The sequence below is a fragment of the Dysidea avara genome, chromosome 10 (assembly GCF_963678975.1).
Source record: "Dysidea avara chromosome 10, odDysAvar1.4, whole genome shotgun sequence".
Lineage (NCBI taxonomy): Eukaryota > Metazoa > Porifera > Demospongiae > Dictyoceratida > Dysideidae > Dysidea > Dysidea avara.
The window spans coordinates 24,466,459-24,487,053 of record NC_089281.1 but is presented as its reverse complement, the minus strand read 5'-3'; the positions used below and the strand labels follow the sequence as shown (position 1 = coordinate 24,487,053).

At 38.1% G+C, this 20,595-nt stretch overlaps 4 protein-coding genes across 5 annotated transcripts in view; 2 read left to right on the top strand and 2 right to left on the bottom strand.

Annotated features, from left to right (window-relative positions):
- Positions 1 to 88: 88 nt before the first annotated feature.
- LOC136236660 (protein farnesyltransferase/geranylgeranyltransferase type-1 subunit alpha-like) lies at positions 89 to 9,895 on the bottom strand. Its single transcript, XM_066026884.1, has 7 exons — positions 9,692 to 9,895; positions 7,676 to 7,790; positions 5,951 to 6,055; positions 2,645 to 2,917; positions 2,169 to 2,231; positions 421 to 601; positions 89 to 251 (listed from the first exon to the last, which is right to left on the bottom strand). The coding sequence occupies exons 1-7, from the start codon at positions 9,828 to 9,830 to the stop codon at positions 150 to 152; spliced, it is 978 nt and encodes a 325-aa protein (XP_065882956.1). The 5' UTR covers positions 9,831 to 9,895; the 3' UTR covers positions 89 to 149.
- On the top strand, positions 9,563 to 13,198 carry LOC136236606 (ankyrin-1-like). 2 transcript variants are annotated; one of them, XM_066026827.1, is made up of 3 exons: positions 9,563 to 9,855; positions 9,901 to 10,088; positions 11,253 to 13,198. In XM_066026827.1, exons 2-3 carry the CDS (start codon positions 9,903 to 9,905, stop codon positions 13,011 to 13,013), a joined length of 1,947 nt encoding a protein of 648 aa, XP_065882899.1. In that variant the 5' UTR covers positions 9,563 to 9,855; positions 9,901 to 9,902; the 3' UTR covers positions 13,014 to 13,198. The 2 variants fall into 2 exon arrangements, with proteins under 2 accessions (XP_065882899.1, XP_065882898.1); XM_066026826.1 differs by having other exon boundaries at positions 9,563 to 10,088.
- Positions 13,199 to 13,502: 304 nt separating this feature from the next.
- Positions 13,503 to 19,991, bottom strand: LOC136236624 (V-type proton ATPase subunit B). Its single transcript, XM_066026848.1, has 15 exons — positions 19,831 to 19,991; positions 19,681 to 19,736; positions 19,317 to 19,415; positions 19,141 to 19,234; positions 18,796 to 18,873; positions 18,593 to 18,732; positions 18,393 to 18,494; positions 16,797 to 16,894; positions 15,937 to 16,060; positions 15,274 to 15,354; positions 15,151 to 15,220; positions 14,971 to 15,053; positions 14,168 to 14,272; positions 13,790 to 13,919; positions 13,503 to 13,745 (listed from the first exon to the last, which is right to left on the bottom strand). The coding sequence occupies exons 1-15, from the start codon at positions 19,925 to 19,927 to the stop codon at positions 13,612 to 13,614; spliced, it is 1,491 nt and encodes a 496-aa protein (XP_065882920.1). The 5' UTR covers positions 19,928 to 19,991; the 3' UTR covers positions 13,503 to 13,611.
- Positions 19,970 to 20,595, top strand: part of LOC136236599 (protein O-mannosyl-transferase tmtc2-like) — a 25,704-nt gene continuing 25,078 nt past the window's right edge. Inside the window, exon 1 of the mRNA XM_066026816.1 lies at positions 19,970 to 20,112. Coding sequence (XP_065882888.1) covers positions 20,021 to 20,112 — 92 coding nt within the window. The 5' untranslated portion in view covers positions 19,970 to 20,020. The remainder of the gene's footprint in view (positions 20,113 to 20,595) is intronic.

Sequence of the window (20,595 nt, the reverse complement as noted above, 5' to 3'; positions counted from 1 at the left end):
CTTCTACAAGTACATGACACAGTAGCTGCTAGAAGTATTGTGTGTATATTCCAGTGGGTAAGCTACTCTAATACAATCTTGCAACATGTTGAGAATATTAATATCATTAAAAATTAAACTAAATTTTCACACTAATGAGAAATGAAGAGTTATGATGATACAGTGCCAAACAGTCCAGTCAACCTCTTAGCTGTGTACTCCCAGTAGAGCTTGCGAATTGTATCCACTTTATCAGCTAATTGTTGGCATATCTGGAGGGAGAGAGAAATTAAAGTTTGACACACAATATAAAAGTATGGCTTTGAATTATCACTTTATAAAGATAGCAATTAAAAAAAAAAGAAGAAAATTCAGGCAGTGTAAAGAAAAGCTACCTCACAACTGTCACACGAAAGACCATGATAGTATTTTTAAAACTACCTGCAATGCGTTGTCAAGGCTCTGTTTCCCTTGTGGAGTATCCTTATGTAGACTGGCCTCCTCTTCATACAAACTGACCATGAAGCACAGCAGAGGGGGTGATGGTACCGGTAGTGACTGGAGCTCAGCACAAAATTCCTTCAGTCCAGGATGGGTACTCATTTGGTGACCCTTAAATATTCTACAGCAAAGAATTACAAGGAAACATGTTTAAAAGTTATTTACTATATAGTCAAACATATAAATACGAATACCCATGTGACCAAAAAAATTGTGACCTTGATAATTTGGTGGCCTTTATGAGGTGATGTGGTCACTTCTTATTAATGAGTTAAGTATATTTTATATATCTTAGCTATGTTTGGGACATGGGTGGTCCTACTAATGAAGCAGACCTATGTACTTGACATAAGAGGCTTCAGCTGTTTCACTGCATTTGTAAATTCCTCGAGGTGGAATTCTACAATAATCCATTAATTGAGAAGACAATGAAGGGTGAATCCCTAGTCTTTTTTGTATATGAACAATTTGCTATGTCAGTATATAGCCACAGGTAATAGAAATCCCAGGGATTTCCCAATAGTTTATTTGTATGAATACAATAATTGTTATTCTACTACTGACACATGCATTATGTCTATATACCACATAGTGTGTTTATTGTTTAAGTGGGACCACTGGGATGGCTGGTGGTGTCTATGGTAATTAACCAATTATATCTAGGTGTGCACACTGTTAAAATTTGATTTAGAAATCCCATGAATTACATAATTATACACAATACATGGTTGACTAGATACACTCAAGAAAATTTGGCTTCACGTACTTCGCTTGGCAGTTTAAGGGGAAGGATCATTCAACGTTGAAATGAGGAAAACTTCTACAACTACTGTAGTTAGAGCTCCTATACTTTGACTGCTTCTTAGATGTGTCTTCATAGCTTGATTTGTTTTCTTTGTACTGTTCAAATTCCTCTTTGCAACATAAGAGCAACTCATGTATGCTTTAATTACATACCCCAAATCAAGATGGAGGATTAACATAAGCATCTAATTTGGTTACAGCACTGGAAAATGTCATGCATGATGTTTTGTGAATTTGAAAAAGCAATTGTTATTATGGACAACTGCCTTATAGGAAGAAACTAACTGATTTCCTAGTAAACTTCAGTATAACATTCTAAAATTACAAATGCAAGACCAAACAACTGTACCAAGACAGTGATGGTCAAAATACTCTAATAGAACAGTCATTTGGAATAAAATATGGACAAAATAGTCCATGAGGATTCAACCACTGTACATGTACAAGCCTCCAAAGACAATGCCAAAGGTCCCATTAAGCCACTGTCTACCACCCGTCAATGAAAGCACTGGTTTAAAAAGTAAGTTCTAAAGCGAGTGTTGTTTTAGAGTACAGAGAAAACAGACTGCTGTTAAGTGCAGAATAAACGCAAGTTCAAAACCCAAACCCATTTGTACCCATATATGGGTGCTTGCTAAATGATATCTAAACTGAAATAAGTGAGCTGTGGTAAAGGATGTACAAAAACTACTGAAAGCTAATCAAATGTGGCAAACATTGCATGGCTGTACCTAGCGATCAACTTGCAGCTGTTTTGGTTGTTTGGTTTGTACACACAATTCAAATTGAATGAAGACATATGTAAATCCATTGCCAAAGTAAACAATTAAACACTTGCATAATGTACGCACACACATGATTTACACACATATACACATTATTACCCTTCAAGATAATTCCACGCACTTTCATTGCTAGGTGCTCTACGTAGAAAGTCCATTGTATACCTACAGTGTTATATAAATATACACAATATGCACGTCTAACTATATTACAGTACCACTGTGTATAGACTTATAAGTCTTCCACAAATCCAGAAAATATTCTATGCCTGTATTACTACAAATGTGACAATCTATTGGGCCGGGATATTCTCGAAAATAAAAATTGTTTAAAATTCATATACTGCAGGTGTCACCTTTAACTATAAGTGGAACTGAAGTCCAAAGAAGAACTGAAGATTTGTTACATAGTTTAACATTATGACTACTGAGTCTCACATTAAATACCACACAGAAATATACAATTCAAGCAAGCAGGAGCATGTCCCACCTCTTCTGACTACAACCTGAACCTATTCCTTGTTCACAATAAACTGTACCCCATTTGAATTAGTACACACACAGTGTTATCCACATACTTCACTTCTGTGCTCAACACTTCACTGGTGTAGCCAGTTGTTTTAGCGATCACAAAATGTCGCTGGTTCCATGCAGAGTTGTTTCTTATGTCCTCCATTAGCAGTTTGTGTACATAATCAAGTTCTTTGTCCCAGAGAGAGAATGTCGTGATCACCCACTGGCGGTACTGCCAAGCATGGTAGTTCTTAGCATCCTCTCCTAGAACAGCTTCTGTCAGTGTTAATTCATCTAAAGGATCATTCAACCACCCTATTATCTTCTGTCTATGACACCTAAAACCAAGAGTGAATAATGGACTTACTGCAATATACCAAATAACAGGATTTTTGGGGGGGATTTTTTGCAGATTGCCACCACCCAAAATTTCAAGGGGAAATTTTCGCTTCTTCAGTATCTTATCATACTCATTTGATTGAGCTACGGATTCTGATGGGTTTCGTGGAAAGTTGCTAATCCACGAAAATTGCAAAAATTTCCTTCTTGAAAATACCCCCCCCCCTCCCACGCTATACAGTGTGGTATATTGAATAAAGTGTGCAAGTGTGAAATCTGTTAGAAAATTGAGTGAGGAGAAGGTTGGATGTACTTTCTACTCTGTTCACACCAGCCCACAAACTTGGTACAACCAGGGATGAGTACAGTACCACTGAAGAAATTAATCCAGCATGCCTACCAAGTGACATTGCATAGACTAATCCTTTTTGATGCAATAGTCACTATAGCATGTGAATTGATGGAGTCATGAGTACTCAGAATTCTTGTATGGAGGATTAAATATGCTGCCAGTGAATAGCTAAGTGAACAACACAGCTACAGTAAGCCACAATTTTCTTTACTAAGATTTCTTACAGTTTGTAAAGACCACAACATCAGGTAAGCTCATACAGTGTATGTGTGTGTGTACTCTTGCTATTCAATGTATGTAATTTCCAAAGTTCTATTGCTCGAGGATTTCAATACAGTACAGTGAATACAAAGTGCTATAAGCTTCTGAGAAAACATACAGGATTGCAATAGCTATCCACTTGTAATGGTAAACTTTATTTTGTACAGTTGCAAAACTGTTTTCACTGTAATATTTGTTAAATCATCCACTACCTGTCTGTGATTTGATCATTGTTGATTTGTATAGCTCTCAAACTTTTGGAAAAAATGTTAACATTTACGAAAACTCATACTTGCAATACCAATTTTTCAACACACATATTACTTACATGTATTCATATATGTGTACTGTCAACTCATCAACACAAATCTATTTGACTAATTTTGAACACAGAAATTAGTAAGAGACCTAATACGAGGATTTTCATGAATTAAAAAACCCGAGAGGTTTTTAAGCCACGATCTGAGTGGGTGGTTTCTAACTGATTTAGAAAACAGTGTGAGTGTATTTATACTAGTAGATGGATTGATTGATTGCGGGTTGAGGTCTCTAAACCATATTAGAGAACCTCTTAGTGATTTAAAGACCTCATTGTCTCCCAAAGATCAAAGGATTTTATGTGTACCATTTTCTTAGTACCAGTAAAATTCACGAGAGCCAGCAAAGTTTAATATTATATAGGGCACAGCTAGGGCATAATATAACTAAATTAAAAAAGTAAAGCCTTTTTTACATTTGATATGTTAATTAAATGGTAACAATAAACTAGCCAACAGTATCTATTGTGAACTCTTGTCATACCGATATTTTGGCTGGATTGCATTTCTTGGCTCAAGAAATTCAAGCATTGTCGCCAGATGGTATTTGCACTATTACCGAAGGCTGAGACCAGTATGACATGGTAACCATGTCACATGACCCAAATGGATAAAGTTATATTCAGAAAAGGGCAATTTACTAGAAGCAGTTGTTTCATTTCTGGTGAAACATTAGTCACAATTGTCAGTTTTGATAAGGCGAGATCAGAAACCATGACTTGCCAACAAACGTCTCGTGAAACCTTCTAATAAAATCGTATAAACTTCCAATACATTCCTGTGACTATGTAACTCATCAATCCTGATTGGCCAGCCAAACTTTTGACTGGACCACACTTCCGCCGATTATTGTCACCAGACGGTGTTCACGCTATATTAGTGTGGGCTAAGCTGGGTATGAGACTAATACTGGTCATAGCAACCACGTGGCAAGGTAAACAGCACACCACAGATCACAAACGCACGCACACACACAAAGATAGTGCTTAAAGCAAATTCAATAACGTAACTAGTCACAGTTACTAACATTACATTTTTCTCAAGGAACAAGTTTACATGATATCACTTGAGCACGTGTGTAGTGATTAGGTCTATAACTAGAGGGGATTTGAGCACATGTTATATACTTGGGAAGATCTAGGGGTCCTCTAGTAAATAGCCATCAATCATTTACAACAGGCTGGTGTGAATATGCCTATCAAAACATATGATGGATATCTTCCAGTTGAGAAAAGGCATTCTTCTGTATGGAGGTTTAAGGGAAAGGAAGCCATTTAATAGCTTTTTTTTGTTCTTCCTCTTCTAGAATCACCCCAGTTGGAAAAGTACAAATATTAATCAGCCCAGTGTCAGTTCATTATAGGTTACAGTACTGTCTGAGCACTCAACCTTGTACAGGGTAATCACCCAGCCACGCTTGGCTTGGTCACTAAGTTACATCTTGCACTGAACAGTGTAGAATTTGACATATACCAGTTCATCATTTGTCACTCAATCATCAAGTCCCAAGCACAGATACAGTTTATGGGAGTGACACACCACAACACCGTATACCATAATGACAAGGAAATATAGTTTAGAGGCAATTTCAGTCCCTATTGCCTTGTTTAGATGGTTATTGCAATTTGGTTGACTTGCTTGCTTGTACCAGGAGCTTATAAGCGCCGAAGGTGCATTGCGGCGCTTATGAGCTCCTGCTTGCACAGATTTGATCAGTCACTAATCATGCAAAGAACAAATGTTCATAATCCTACGTGTGGGAATGATAATCACATAACTGAAGTAATAAAATGATCTAATGTATAAGTGAAATTATAACACTTTGTGTCTAGCTATCAATTACTGTAGGTAGATACTAGATAGACATAGTGAAGTTGCTTGGCTAGCACTTAGGTGGCTTTGGTTATAATGTTTGATAGTTAAATTTCCTAACCACATGGTACAAGCAACACTACCTATTCTCACATGGTGGGGCTTGCTATGGCTTGTTTCAACAAGATTGTGGTATGTACTAACTATCTATTGATGGTCAACACACACACAACACACACAACACACACACACACACACACACACACACACACAATGTAAATAATGCATACCAAATTTGGTAATTTTTAGCATGATCCTTGATAATCTTCCGTGAAAAATCCAGCTCCTTTTTCAAGTCTTTGTTTAATGACTTAAGTAATACTCTTCGGAAATGCCTAAAACAACAAACAAGAAGTGTGTACAAACATATAGTCAAAGGGGAGTCAATGGATGCAGCCTTCACAAATGTACATCCCAATGTTTACTCAACAGACAATAGCTTATGCTATGGCCTACATCCTGATAGAGATATCACTTTGTATTTGATCATAAGCAGGAAACTGAGACCATGCACTCAGTGAGAAATTAATTTTTGTCAATAAACATTGTTGAAAGTGTACTCCCTTGTTCATAGAAATTCTTGTCAACTTTCCCACCTGTAGTACACAATGGGTAGAGAATTTTTTTGAAACATTAGAATTAAGAAATTTTTTTGGCAGGTTCAGCAAACTATCTTAAACCTTCCTAATAAAGATTACTGCCTATAACATTCAGTTTACGGCAAATTCAATTGTGTAGTCATGTTTAGATTTAGAAAAATACAACCTCACCTAGATGTTTACTTGCACTCCTTTCCCCCTCAACTTTTAAAAAATGGAACAGTTTACCAGCTACATACAGTACATTGAAGCAACAAATGGTGAAGACTTTTAAGAAGAGGACATTGAACTACTTTTGTATATAACCTAGTTAACATTCCATATTGGAGTATTTATAAATAAATAATAAATAAATAATAACCACACCAAAAGTTTTAAAGGCAGTGATTTGAAAAAGCAGCAAGTGTAACAGAATGAACTATTGTATGTATGTGTGTATATTCTATTTGCACACTGTGTATATTAAGGCATGTCTTCTGCCAAATACTCTAATAGAACATACACCTGGCTTCAAATTACATGACAAACCAGATAAGTTGTATGATGGCATTTGGTATAGTACTTAGATGACATTAGGGTATTGTATTCCCAGGCTACCAGCCTACTGTAATTCCCTGCAATGCATCAGTCAGTCAGTTAAGGTCAACCACAGATCTTGTGTTGAAAATACAATACACTGAATATACACTAACCAACAGTGGCCAAACTGCCTATCACTATAAGTATGTACCAAGTTGAGCTGGATCCTGAAAAACAGCTAAAAATTAAAAGTGGATTTTTTTTCTCAAGAGAGTTAACATTTCAGCCAACCAGATGATTAGTGGTAGTATCAACAACAGACACGTACAGTTTAGCCCCATTTCAAGTTCAGGAAAGGGTAGTAACGGACACTATACTTTTATGGCTTCCCCCATATTGAATTTTTGGGTTGGCTGTAAATATTATGCCAGATATTTAAACAAAAATATCTTTGGCGGGTCAAGTATACTACAAATGAGTCAAATTTCAAGATCGTGTGTAATTGCATTCACGAGTTATTAAATGTTTTTGAGGATCCAGCTCAACATGTACATACTATACGAGAAAGGTACCAGTACTCAGAAATTTAGACCACTCAATTGCCAGTAAATACATAACCAAAAGTACATTGTATGTCGAAATGTTTGGAATAATGGTTCAGTCTGCTCAACAAAAAGCAGAAACCTGAAGTACAGCAAACCATACAGCTACTACCAGCCTAGTGTCATGCAGTCATTGAGACACTTGTACAAACATAATCCACACAATTTTCAGTCATTATGAATAGACCAGTAAGTACCTGTGGATGTCATTCAATTAATTGCTGTATCCTCTTACCAGACAGTGTAGTTAGCTGGGTTCAGTAGTGCAGCATCTGTTGTTAACTCGAAGGCTCGCTCACTTCTTTCATCGTTTTTCAGTACCGCTCTAAAATAGTCGTAGACATCCTTGACTGAAAATAATACCAACAAACTGTAAAGTACTTACACAGGATTTTATGCACAGTAAATAGCTAAAGTATATGATAGAGTGAACAGTAGTTGTTTGACATCTCAATCTTGAAAGTTCCAGTTACTGAGAGATATGAGTCTATTCATTGATTTTGAAGATTATATAAAAGACCACAACACACAATACATAGCCAGAATTAGGACATACATGTTACACTTTGAATCTTTACAACATCCAGTAACCCTAAGTATCATTTGGTTTGTTTTGGAGTGATTTGTTTGGTTGTCCCACTAAAGATAAAATGCAAATTTTGCTTGTCTCTTCACACTAACTAATTGAGTATTCACAGAGAAAGGAAGCATGTACTGGCTTGCAGTCAGGAAAGGGAAATATCCCATAAATTACAATGAAGTACCATATGAATCAAACTCTGCACGGTGTTGTAATAAACTGTTTCCTACTCATGTTGCCATAGAAGCTTGCGTTACATGTTTACACCAGATGGTTGTTTACTATTTTTAGGTAAAGACAGCTTTGGATTACACATGTGATAACTAATCGAACAGTTTAGCTTACATTTTGTCTGCTTACAGATGTTACATTTTATCACTACTAGTTACCAGATACTACAATATCGCATATTTTGGAACACTGGAGCAGTACATATGTACACGTACTGATTATGTGATATGACAAGGAATTCATCGAGATGGACCATTATTACTTCCTGTCTACCAAGGGAAGTAGGGGTTGTTGTGCATTATTAAACAACTCAATCATGGTTGTCAAAGAAACGTTTAACCCAATACTAGTCTTGTACCAGAGACCTGTGGGCAAGAACCGGTTGACATTGGCTAACACTTTTTGGACCTTTCTGATATATTGTTTTCCATGAGTTCCATAGTTTGCCAGTCATTTAGGTATTTTAGCCAGTTAACAGGCTGTAGGACCAGATGTCTTACAGACCTTCAGCACTTGTGCTGTAAAGCCTTAATAAATAAATAACATGTTAGGAAATCCCACCTATACAAAGGCCAAGGTACAAGGTTATGTAGTTCGACACTTCACAGACACTTAATGCAAGAGAACACACTATGAACACTACAACAGGTTTCCGACAAGTGTAGCAACGTAACAGAGGGGTTTATTATGTAAGTGTAGAGCCTTTGACTTTGTAGGCTGATCTGTGATTATTTGGTAAATTTTATCAGTTCTGCTGTCAAGGAAATGTATCAGGCTGCTATGAACAACACTGCCTGGTATAACAGGATGCAAGGGGGAAATTGTTGTCAATAGACATATAGACAAAATACAGCTTCAGCAAATAGGACCACCTTTGTATTATATTAGTAAAAAATAATGCCATGGAGTCCATGCACTTTGTTACCCACAAGGCAAGGCCTTAATATTTTAGTTAGTAATGAGGTAATGAGTACACTTTAGTTATAATTGGGGCCAATTTGTCAGGGGTTGCACTGTAACCCAAGGTGTCATTACGTACACGAACACATCAAACTTATCTAATAATAAACATGCCAATATACAATGAAATGGTAAAGTAATGTTTTGGATGTACAGCCTGCAACTGAACCATTTACCATATAGGTGTGCATATAACTGAGGGCATAGCAGTAAATTTCAAGTTGAGAAGCCACACAATGTTATGGAAATACGCAATATTATCAACAACTTGTTGTGTAGCAACTCGATCACGTAGCAATCATAATGAAGCCTTACAATCGCGTATCAAAACCATTATAAAAGCTGGGCATCGCTGCTTTGAAAACTTAAACAACAAATCGAAAGTTCACTTGTAACTAAACAAAACAGTTACTCTTTTTAGGAGGGGAATTCTCTGTCAACTGCAAAACCCTGTAAACAAACGATCACAGTGTTTCTTACACTTCTCCGTGTAAGCTATCGCCACTACTGGATTTGGCCCATCGTCTTGCGGCACTGGAGTTACATCTGACCATTCCGGCCTGTCCTTGTAGAAGATATACTCGACCTGAGCTTCTGTCTCAGAATCTGAATCAGACATCGCTAAGTGGAGATTGCACGAAAAAGTTTGGAATACTTGACTAAACAGTGATCACGTGACTTCTTTGAAGATATGGGAGTCGAAGCTTCAAGGCCTCCGGTTCCTCGCGAGCTCAATCCAGGTAGTGTTCGTATTGTGACTCGAGATGATACCAGCGCTACACATATCGATATTGGCAGCGTCAACCTCAGTTATATCCCTTCTGTTACTGATGGTGCTAACTCCAGTTCGAACGATAACCTTGGAGAAACAATCGAAGTAAGTTGGCACCAATAGAAATTATATAAACCAATTTAAGGCGTACAATAGTATTGTAAAAAAAGACTTGAATTCTTTCACACAGGCAACAGTTATTGAACAAGGGGGAGGGTGTGGGAGGAGACTAAAGAGTTAGAGATCACAGAAGCCTGTAAATTAGCGCATGTTTTTGTAAGCCTGGCAGAGTAATTTTACCACAGAACAAAAATGCAAAATTGTCTGCAGTTATGAAATGTATCGTATGGAATGTATCGTATGAAATGTATCGTAGTGGAAAGTGTGTGTGTGTGTGTGTGTTTTAAAGTGACACTATGATAGAGAACAAACCGCCTTGACATGGTGCAAGTGAAATATTTTTTTTTATCAGTTTCATTAATAGTGAATACTGGTACACTTGTGAGGTTTGATATGTCCCACTTAGTCACGCACATTTTTAGCTTATAGATTGCTATGCCAGCATAATTTCACATACAGAAAGTAGAAAGGTCACAACTAGTTGAGTAGTATATCAAGCTAGGAGAGTATTAAGATTCTTGGCAGTAAATAATATGAAGGGTTTCTAGCTGAATCCCACATCTGTAGGGTGAAATGGTTTAATGCTAAGATACTGGCCTGTATGTTCTGTTATCATTGAAATAATTATGTATTCTTTTTATTAATGTATTGGAAATGTCTCTTAATTGTTCTGTGTAACATAACAAAATTGTGTAAGTCAATATACAACCCGTCTTCCTTTCTGAGAATATGGCTTTCATGTTGTTTTGTAACAGTTTCTGAGCTTGAGAGTAGTATGACTGAACACCTTTTCAATGGACTAGAAAATAACCCTTGCCATATAGAGGCAGTTTTGTCAAAAAAAAATAGGCCTGTCCCAAAAGGCCTATTTGCCTTCGTTCTTGTAAATCTGCCATAGAGTATAGTATGCTGTAACAATGTCTTTCGTTGTTCTGTCCAGTAAATTTTGGCACTTGTGAAGTATTTGGAGTCTGTGTCCACCCCACCACTTCTCTTCCTTTTCTAAGTGAATTTGTGTGTGAGATAAATAACATAATTTTGTACTGATTTCATGGTTGCTTAGTTCCAGGAAGTATGGTCATTTAAAATATTAATGGCAACTGTGACAATATTATTTAATCAGTCATGCAAAATTTCCTTACCATTTAGGAGCCAGCTGTTGCTGAACTGGAAAACACCATCCATTATGTTAGAGTTCTTGATAAGATGAAGGATATTTCTGGACAAGTGCGCACGGCCAAAGAGCTCAACGAACTTGTGAATTACAACAATCTGCCTGCATCACCAACTTCAATATACAATGCTATTGTCAGAGGCCTTCAGACAAAGAAGATTGAACTGATCCGCAAAGCCCTTGAAGTTAACTCCAGTCTTCCAGTGAAGGCAAAGTTTAAGTTGAGTAACACAGCATTTTTGTCTTTGTTACAGAAAGCCATTACAAAGAATCAGTTGGCTGCCACAGAATTGTTCCTAAAATATTTTCCAATGGAAGTGACTGCAAATAGAAATTCGTACATTCAGAGTCTTGCGTATCTAGCTGCACACTTAGACCATTTCCTGATTGCTGGACTTTTGTGTAATTCTTTTGAGTGTTGCATAGAGCAAACTGACTTTGGAAGTCATATTTTGATCCCAGCTGCTCGATCAACACAGCGAGCAGCCTTTGACGTCCTTTCTCAACTATTGGAGAAAGGTGTCCACCATTCTCTGCAAGAACCTGATGGAAACACAGCTCTACATGCTGCTACCAGCAGCAATAATAAAATGGCCATCAGACTTTTGCTGGAGTATGGAGCTTGTGTGGAAATGGTCAACAGCAGTAATAATACTCCACTTGATATTGCCAAGTCTGTGGGGTGTAAAGACGTAATTGAACAACTTGAGCAGTCACCAAACGTGTATCCTAATAGAGTCTCCTTGTATTCTGCTGCAGTAACTGGTGATTGCGAGTCAGTTGAATATTTGCTCAACATTGGTATTTTAGTTGACTCAAAGTGGATTGGTGGCAAGACGGCTTTGTTTGGAGCTTCAGAGGCAGGAAATCATGAACTTGTTGAATTGTTGCTCTTCAAAGGAGCATCACCTTTTCCGCTGAAGAACACATGGCCTGATCTACCAGTTGCCATTGCTATTGAGAAACAAGAGTACTCTATTGCTGCAAGACTACTAGGTCACACATTGCAGTCCCTGCCTGCTATCAAGAAGGGAGACAGACCACGTTACTTTGCTGTGATGCACGAGTTAACATCAGTTCTCAACCATTGTGCTCAACTGGGGAAAGCCGACTTGGTGAAGTTGGTTTTAGAATGTGGCGTGGACCCCAATAATCTTGATGGCCACAGTGAAGCAGCGTTGCACTTAGCTGCAGCTAATGGGCACTTGGAAGTTGTAAAAACCCTCCTAGAAGGTGGTGCTACAACAACACTATTCAGTGCCCCAGAGGGAGGCTGTAACACTCCTCTACATTACTCCAGCTATTACGGACATGTCAAAGTTTCTGAGTACTTGTTACAGTGTGTTGGTGTTAGTATAAACTGTTGGAACATGCGATATGAGACGCCTCTCTACTGTGTACTAAGAGGTTACCTGAATTTGAAGAGAAAAGGATTCATCAGTGAAGCCAGTATTATCTTCTTGATGCTGAAAGGTGCCAAACTCACAAGGCCAGGGCGTCATATCAGCGAGCTACCTGTGTTCAGCAGACGTTATGCAAGAGAGAGGTGGTCCTTTATACCTCATCATACTCAAGATTTGATTATTTCACTGAGAGATGAAGGGAGACCCATTGAATTGGCTGCCCAGTGTAGGCTTGCAATCCGTGCAGCTATCAAAGTCCCTATTGATGAAAATCTTTTGTTTGAATTGAACTTACCTGGTCGACTGCGGCAGTACATTTTATTTCAGTATTGATTCACAAAAAACACTTCCTTTTCATTCCATTGATGTTATTATTATTATTCACTTTTGTGACCAGTTTCAAGTTTTGTACATGATGTATGCCCAAAGTATTTGTGTGTATAATATTTCAAATTACATTTCCTATTTGTGATTTATTGTACAGTGTTTTAAATATCAAGAGTGAAGTACTGAAGAAAGCTATGTATGCATGCATTGAGTATCCATTACAACCTTATTTCCAAACATGATGTAATGGAGCCAAACCATGTGTGGTAACACTTTCACTGCCACCACAAAAAAACATCATTTTTAGCTGTTTTTCAGGATCCAGTACATATCACATATCCAGCTACATAGCTGAAGTGTGTGATCAGTGATCCCAAACCCTTCCAGCAAGTTTTGATGAAGTTTATTTAACTGAATTTTCTGCTTACTTTTAAAAAAATTACTGGATTTCTGATGCAATTTCCTCTCCCCATTTAGCTAATATATCAGCGTACATCTGTTTCAAAATTAATGACATCCAGTTTTTCAGTCATAATAATATTAGTCATTTCACAAGTTTTTGCAAAATAATTTCACAACAAATAAAATGAAATCGTAGAAATCCCTAATGGGAATCTCTGGCATAATACTGATCCAACACGTTGGTTGGAATTCTCTTCAACATCTCCTTAGGAAATATCCTCAACAATTGCCAGCCAATCTCCAGGGACTCAAACACGGTGCGATTTTCGTAAATGCCTGCACAAAGACAGTGGTAAGTGTAGACCATGTTATGGCTGTACCTTGAGTGATGAAGTTCTTCTCAAATTTCTGAAGAAACTCCAGGTAGAGAAGATCCTCTGGTGTCAAGGCTTCCTCTCCCACTACGGCTTTCATGGCTTGCACATCTTTGCCAATAGCGTAGTTTGCATACTGAAATGGTAAAAGAGAATTCTTGTAAATATGGTTATGAAGCACCGTGCATTTAGCTAGTAATATGAACTTTCAATGTTGCAAGGGCCTAACTATAGCCCCAAAACTTTGCATGCTTGGACCTACACTAGTGCCCCTTTAATATTCTCACATTTTCAAAAAAAAAAAAAAAAAAAAAGCTGTCCACTTTAAGCATGTGCACACATTATAGGATGTATAGCAACTTCTTTTGTATTATTGGTACTCACCAGTTGGTTGGAGACATCAGCATGATCTGGTCTTGTCATTCCCTCACCGATAGCACTCTTCATGAGACGGGATAGTGACGGCAACACATTGATAGGAGGGTACACCTATTACACATACAATACAATGATAGCTTGTCTATGGGTGGGAATCATACGAAGCTGCATTGGAACCTGTCTAAGCAAGGATAGCATTAGCAAGCAGGTGCCTGCATTTGACAGATGGTTGACTTTTTACATTACGATTGGTGCATCACCAATGGTGGATCCAGCATGGGGCATTTGGGGAAAATGAGCCAGCCATGCTTCTGATTAAAACAGCTAGCTACTAAACTTTGTGTCAGGCCGAGATCAGTTTATCAACACATGAAAATATGCACATTTTACTAGCATTTATTACAAATTCACCTAAAACCAAAGCGAACTAAAGTCAAACTAGCAGTGAAATTACCACCCAGCACATTCGTGCGTACTAAGCACCTCTAAAAATAATAATCGTGTTGCTGGTTTAAAGACACTCAGAGCCTTTTAAAAGGCAAAAATGGCAAAAATCAACTGCGAGACATTACTAAGAGGTAATTATTTGCTGCTTCAAAAATGCAGCACTGAACTAGAGAATCTGGCTCTCCCCAACCACCTACAACTTAGCCTGTTTGTGCCCCTCCCCTTGCCAGCTCCTGGATCCGCCCTTGATCACGGTATGCTATAAAGAGATACCTGTGTATAGGTGACTGCTAAGACAGATTCCACTGCATACAGCTGGTAGTCAGCAATGGGCTGTATTAATGAGTTGTGCATTTACTTACTTGTCGGTTGTGTAGCTGTCTGTCCACATAAATTTGTCCTTCAGTGATGTAGCCAGTCAAATCAGGAATAGGATGGGTGATGTCTGTGTGTGTATGGAATAAGCTGTATTATGTCTGTAGACTATACACGTCATGAAAACACACACACGCACGCACGCACGTACGTACAATATCACCTACCATCGTTTGGCATAGTAAGGATTGGGATTTGAGTGATGGATCCATTTCTACCCTCTACACGTCCAGCTCTCTATACACAACACCATCATACACTACTAATATCACATACACACTAGACCTCACCTCATAGATGGTGGCCAGATCAGTGTACATGTAACCAGGGAAGCCTCGTCTACCAGGCACCTCTTCACGAGCAGCTGACACCTATCACAATAATATTTGTAAGGAAGTACTAGGCTAACCATTGAATATACAGTACAGTGATACTTGTTTAGTGATTGTTCAGTTAGAATGCTTTACAATTCACTGACTAAAACAACACCATGTTTTGTTTTGCCTTAACCTGTGTATTATGTACACCTTGGGACTGACCAAAATATGTTCTGATTTATCAAACATGCTAATGGATATTTTGGGATCATTATCAAGTGTCCAGATTATGCAGGTCCTACACAAAACAAATTTCACTATAGTGAGTTTCAAAAGCAGGCTTATATTGAGGTCAGTCCGAATGGATCAGGTTTATCCACACACGCACGCACGCATAGATACTGACTACATGATGTACAGGACATGCTGAAACGGACACGCTGAAACAACCTAACTAATGACTCATGACTGCACCTTCAATAGTAGCCACACTCCAAAATCAATTTTGAAAACAAGGGCCTCAACACTGTTTTCTAGCATTAAGTTAGTTATATATACCAACACAAATTTGAGGTCTCAATTATTATTATATGACTGCATTGTACATGCAACACATGTGTTGTAAAGGTCACTGACCTCTCTCAAAGCCTCAGCATAGGAGCTCATGTCAGTCAAGATCACCAACACATGTTTCTCACACTGGTAGGCAAGGAATTCTGCTGTTGTCAAGGCCAGCCGAGGAGTGATGATACGTTCAATGCTGAAATAGAAATAATACGGTGGTCATCAGACAGTTAGGACAAGAGTAGTACATTAGCTTGAAGAGGTATATAATCTCATGTACACATAAGTGACAGTTACCATTCACTCATTTAATTTCCATTGTAGAAACTGATGCTTCTACCAATTCTACCAAACTGACCACAAACTGTGGAGTCTCTGATAGTCCAATATTCAGACTAACAGATTACACCTAACTGCCAATTACACTACGTTTCATTGCTGTTGTGGGTATGCCACTGAAAAAACAAAGACATTACGTAACAGGGAGAAAGGACACTTTGTAAGGCTATGATGTTTATTTGTTGGAATATGATGGAAATGTAATAAAAAAAAGCCTGAGTTGTTTATTAGTGGACTCATTGGAATACAGTTCAAGTTGTCCTTTATACTGTACTGTGATCAAGATGATGTAGACAAGGAACAATACAATTAGTTGAGTGCTTTTGTTTTGACACAAAAATTGCTTCAATAAGTGCAGTGGCTTGCAAAAAAATTGCATGGTACCATATAGCCTAAATATTTTGAGGGAGAATTTTTTTTGCTGATGTCAAGGCTTTGGGGATTAACAGAGAAAAATTTTATCCTTGAAAGGGAAAAATTTAAATTAAGGTAACACTGCTGAGCCTCAAAATATTTAGGCTATACAGCAGATTGACAGATGAATGACAGCACTACGTTGTTAACAATATACGATTGATTTATAATACACTCACGTTGGATCATTCGCCAGGTTTAAGAACAGGCACACATTTTCCATAGAGCCGTTCTCTTCAAAATCTTGTTTGAAGAATCGTGCAGTCTCTGTGTTCACCTGTAAGACATCAATACATACATCTATCAATTCACACATGTCATGGCTGCACATACACACAGTACCGAAGTGGACGGAAACATCAACAAAACATGACTATGGTAGCTCACCAATACACCCACACTTCTTATAATGCAACACTTAATGTATGTTTTACCACACGTGGACAAAGAATGCGTCCCAGCCAAACCAGTTAAACTTGAAAATACTTCCAAATTGGTCACATCACTATTGGACATAACTGATTCATTGTACTTTTATGTGTCATAGCAACCATTTGATGGTTGATGGGTTAATCAGCATGCCAAGCAAGATGAAAATAATTTACTGGGGAGTGGTATATAACGAAATATGTATGACAGACATTCACCATATTGCACATTGTAAATTTGCATGGTTATGCACATACGTATATACGCATGATTTTGGCAGGAGTATAGTAGTGATGAACATGCAGCCATCTGAGCTGGGAAACCAGAACCATCATACATCAGTAATAAAGCCATGTATGTTAATATGCAACCACACTATGTAATTTGGAGGAAATAGCGAGAAAAAAGATTAAATTCCCCATAAACATCCTGTATGTTGCATATATGAACACATGTCCATGCATGGGATGGTGCATACACGTGTGCATATTAGCAAGACTAAATAGTAACAATTAATATATCGTGTATTGATCATATGTTGATCATATGTTGATCATATGTCGAGGCCACACTAAGTATCAATACGAAGTTAGGTTATATTGATATATCGCTGTATCGTGATACAATGGAGACAATAATCGATATACCCAAGTACCATATTGTTGTAACTCTAATGCGTATGCATGACACGTTGCATGCACATACACTACACACACAGAGAACGAAACCTAAAACCAAACCAAAGCTTTTGACTACCGTGCTAGTACAGTTACAACTGCCCAGTGAACCAGCACTGGGACACCTGTGTGCTACTCAGGTGTTGTGAGTAGGGCTCAAACGAATATTCTATTATTCGAATATTCGAATACCATTTCTGGTATTCGAATATTCGTTTCAAAGGAAATATATAACATCAGTGGTAGAGTACATGGAAATTCGTGATCCTACATAAGCATATCTATGACATAAGTGATCAAATCATGTTGATTCTGAATTGTATTAAAGAGACATCTTGTACAGCCGCAGGATTATTGATATCTCATCCATATCAATGTTGAAAAAGAATATTCGAATATTCGGTAGTTGTGAATAAAGAATATTCGAATAGTAAAAACCACTATTTGTTTGAGCCCTAGTTGTGAGTCAGCTCAGGAAAATCCTGACTAATAACCCGCAGGAGGCTGCACCATGTCTCACAGGTGAAGGTGTGGGCACCCGAAGTCTCACCCAGATCTTTGTCTGCTCAAGGAAACAACATGCAATAGCAATTAGGCAAAACCAGGCATCAAACCTGGATTACCAGACCAGTGTTACAGTCACAGATAGTGACACAGACAAACACTTACACCCATGGCAGCAAAAACTATGGCAAAGTTATCTTCATGATCATCTAATACTGATTTGCTCTGCTTCACCAGACCACCTTGTCTACAGATTTGTGCTGCAATCTACAAAATGAACACATAATAATAGCAGGCATATAACATTTTGAATCACCTAATAAACATTATTGACATGCCATAATAGGAAAGAGTTGGTCACTTACATCGTTGTGTGGGAGACCGGCTGCTGAGAAAATGGGAATTTTTTGTCCTCTAGCAATGCTGTTCATTACGTCGATGGCAGAGATGCCAGTTTGGATCATCTCCTCAGGGTAAATTCTTGACCGTGGATTAATGGGCTGGCCTGTAGTTGTAAACATTTGATACATGGCATAGTTCATATATATATATATATATATACGCAAACCTTGAATGTCCAAGAAATCTTCTGCTAGAATAGCTGGACCTTTGTCTTTGGGTTTTCCGGAACCATTAAATACACGACCTTGATTGCACAAATTACAGACATGAAAGAGTACACTCACCACACATCCAGTAATGCACCATGCATGCACCCACAATGATGTGCATGTATATGCTCACAGCTCACACACAGACTCTACAGATAGGATGATATTGACCCCCCAAATATCACAATACAGAGGAACACCAAAAAGCTTTAAAAAATTATTTTGTGACTTCTACATTGCAATAATTTCCATACTGATACATTGCGGTTGCAATATCATCCCATCTCTAGACAGACATGTACCTAACATATCTTCTGAGACAGGAATTCGTAAAATATCACCAGTGAATTCACAAGTAGTATACTTGGCATCAATACCAGATGTGCCTTCAAATACCTAAAGAAGAGAATATTCCACTACAAACAATCAGTGCATTACATCATATGAGAACACTACAAAACTAGAGGAACTTGCTGACCTGAACGACAGCCTTGCTGCCCTGCACTTCCAATACTTGTCCACTTCTTTTACTACCATCAGGTAAAGTTAGGGTGACTATCTCTGCATACCTGGGGAACTGTGGGATGGAAAAAAAACAACTCTAACATTGCTACCCAGTGTACTCAAGCGTGCTTTTGAACTACACATGTTGTATTGATTTTATTCATACAGTAGAAATAATGTAGTGTAGGTGATCCAATTACCATCCATTATCAAAATGAACTTGCCATTATTCTACTAGGGAGGTATGAGAACTAATATAGGCAGTAATTACTGCTCAAAAAGGAATTTGTAGCAAGTAGTTTGTACTTTGTAGTGTTAGCTTCATTCAATCACTTTACCTTAACTTTATCCAATATTACTAGTGGTCCATTGACTCCTGATACAGTTCGGTACGCTATAAATGGAGACAGCAATTGATTACCATGAAAACATTTGTACTGCCATTAGTGGTGAGCATTAATTAGCATTATACATCCTCTTTCACTTACTCAGTCTAGGCTGGGAGATGTAGTCCCTATTAATAGCTAGGGTGTGTTCCTTAGCTGCCCGCACCTCGCTGAAATCCACCAAGTCTTGTGTCGCCATTTGCAGTCTCGTGCTTAAAGATCACGAAAGATCACGTGCTATTTAGATCATTAATGATCTCGTGCTGGACCAAGCCCTCTTATTCGTGTGGAAATGAATGAGGCGTGTGCAGCGGTGCTGTTGTTCTCACTTGCGTTTCTACTCTACTCCAATACACTCTTTGGAGGGTTTGTATACGACGACACGTAAGAAATTTAATGTTGCATACGTTTTGTATAAATGCTGTTAGAATTTTTTGACCGGTTGCGAAGTCAGACGTTGTTTTTCGAAGTTTCTTAGTTGAGTTCTAATATATTTTGGTATCTGGATTTTTTTCACGCCAAATATAGTATTAGGCTAGTAGATGTCGCAACTGTGTGAAGCATGCTGTTGCTATGCGGGGGGTTGCTGTACAGCCCGCCCAGCTTGTCCACATTAGCTGGAAACCACATGCCAGGCGGGCAACGATGGTCAGTAATGATGGCGAGGATAATGGTGCAAATATGTGTCAAAACAACAGTTTCTGACCTCCAAACCTGCAGGTTACAACTTGACAGGTGGAATTGCTGCAAGTTAGCACCATTAAATTTGTGTTGCATTTACGAATATGCAAATTTTCTTAAAAGAGTTGCTTCTATATTATACGAGTACTATATGAAAACTGCGGTGCCTGGTGTAATGATGTTTAA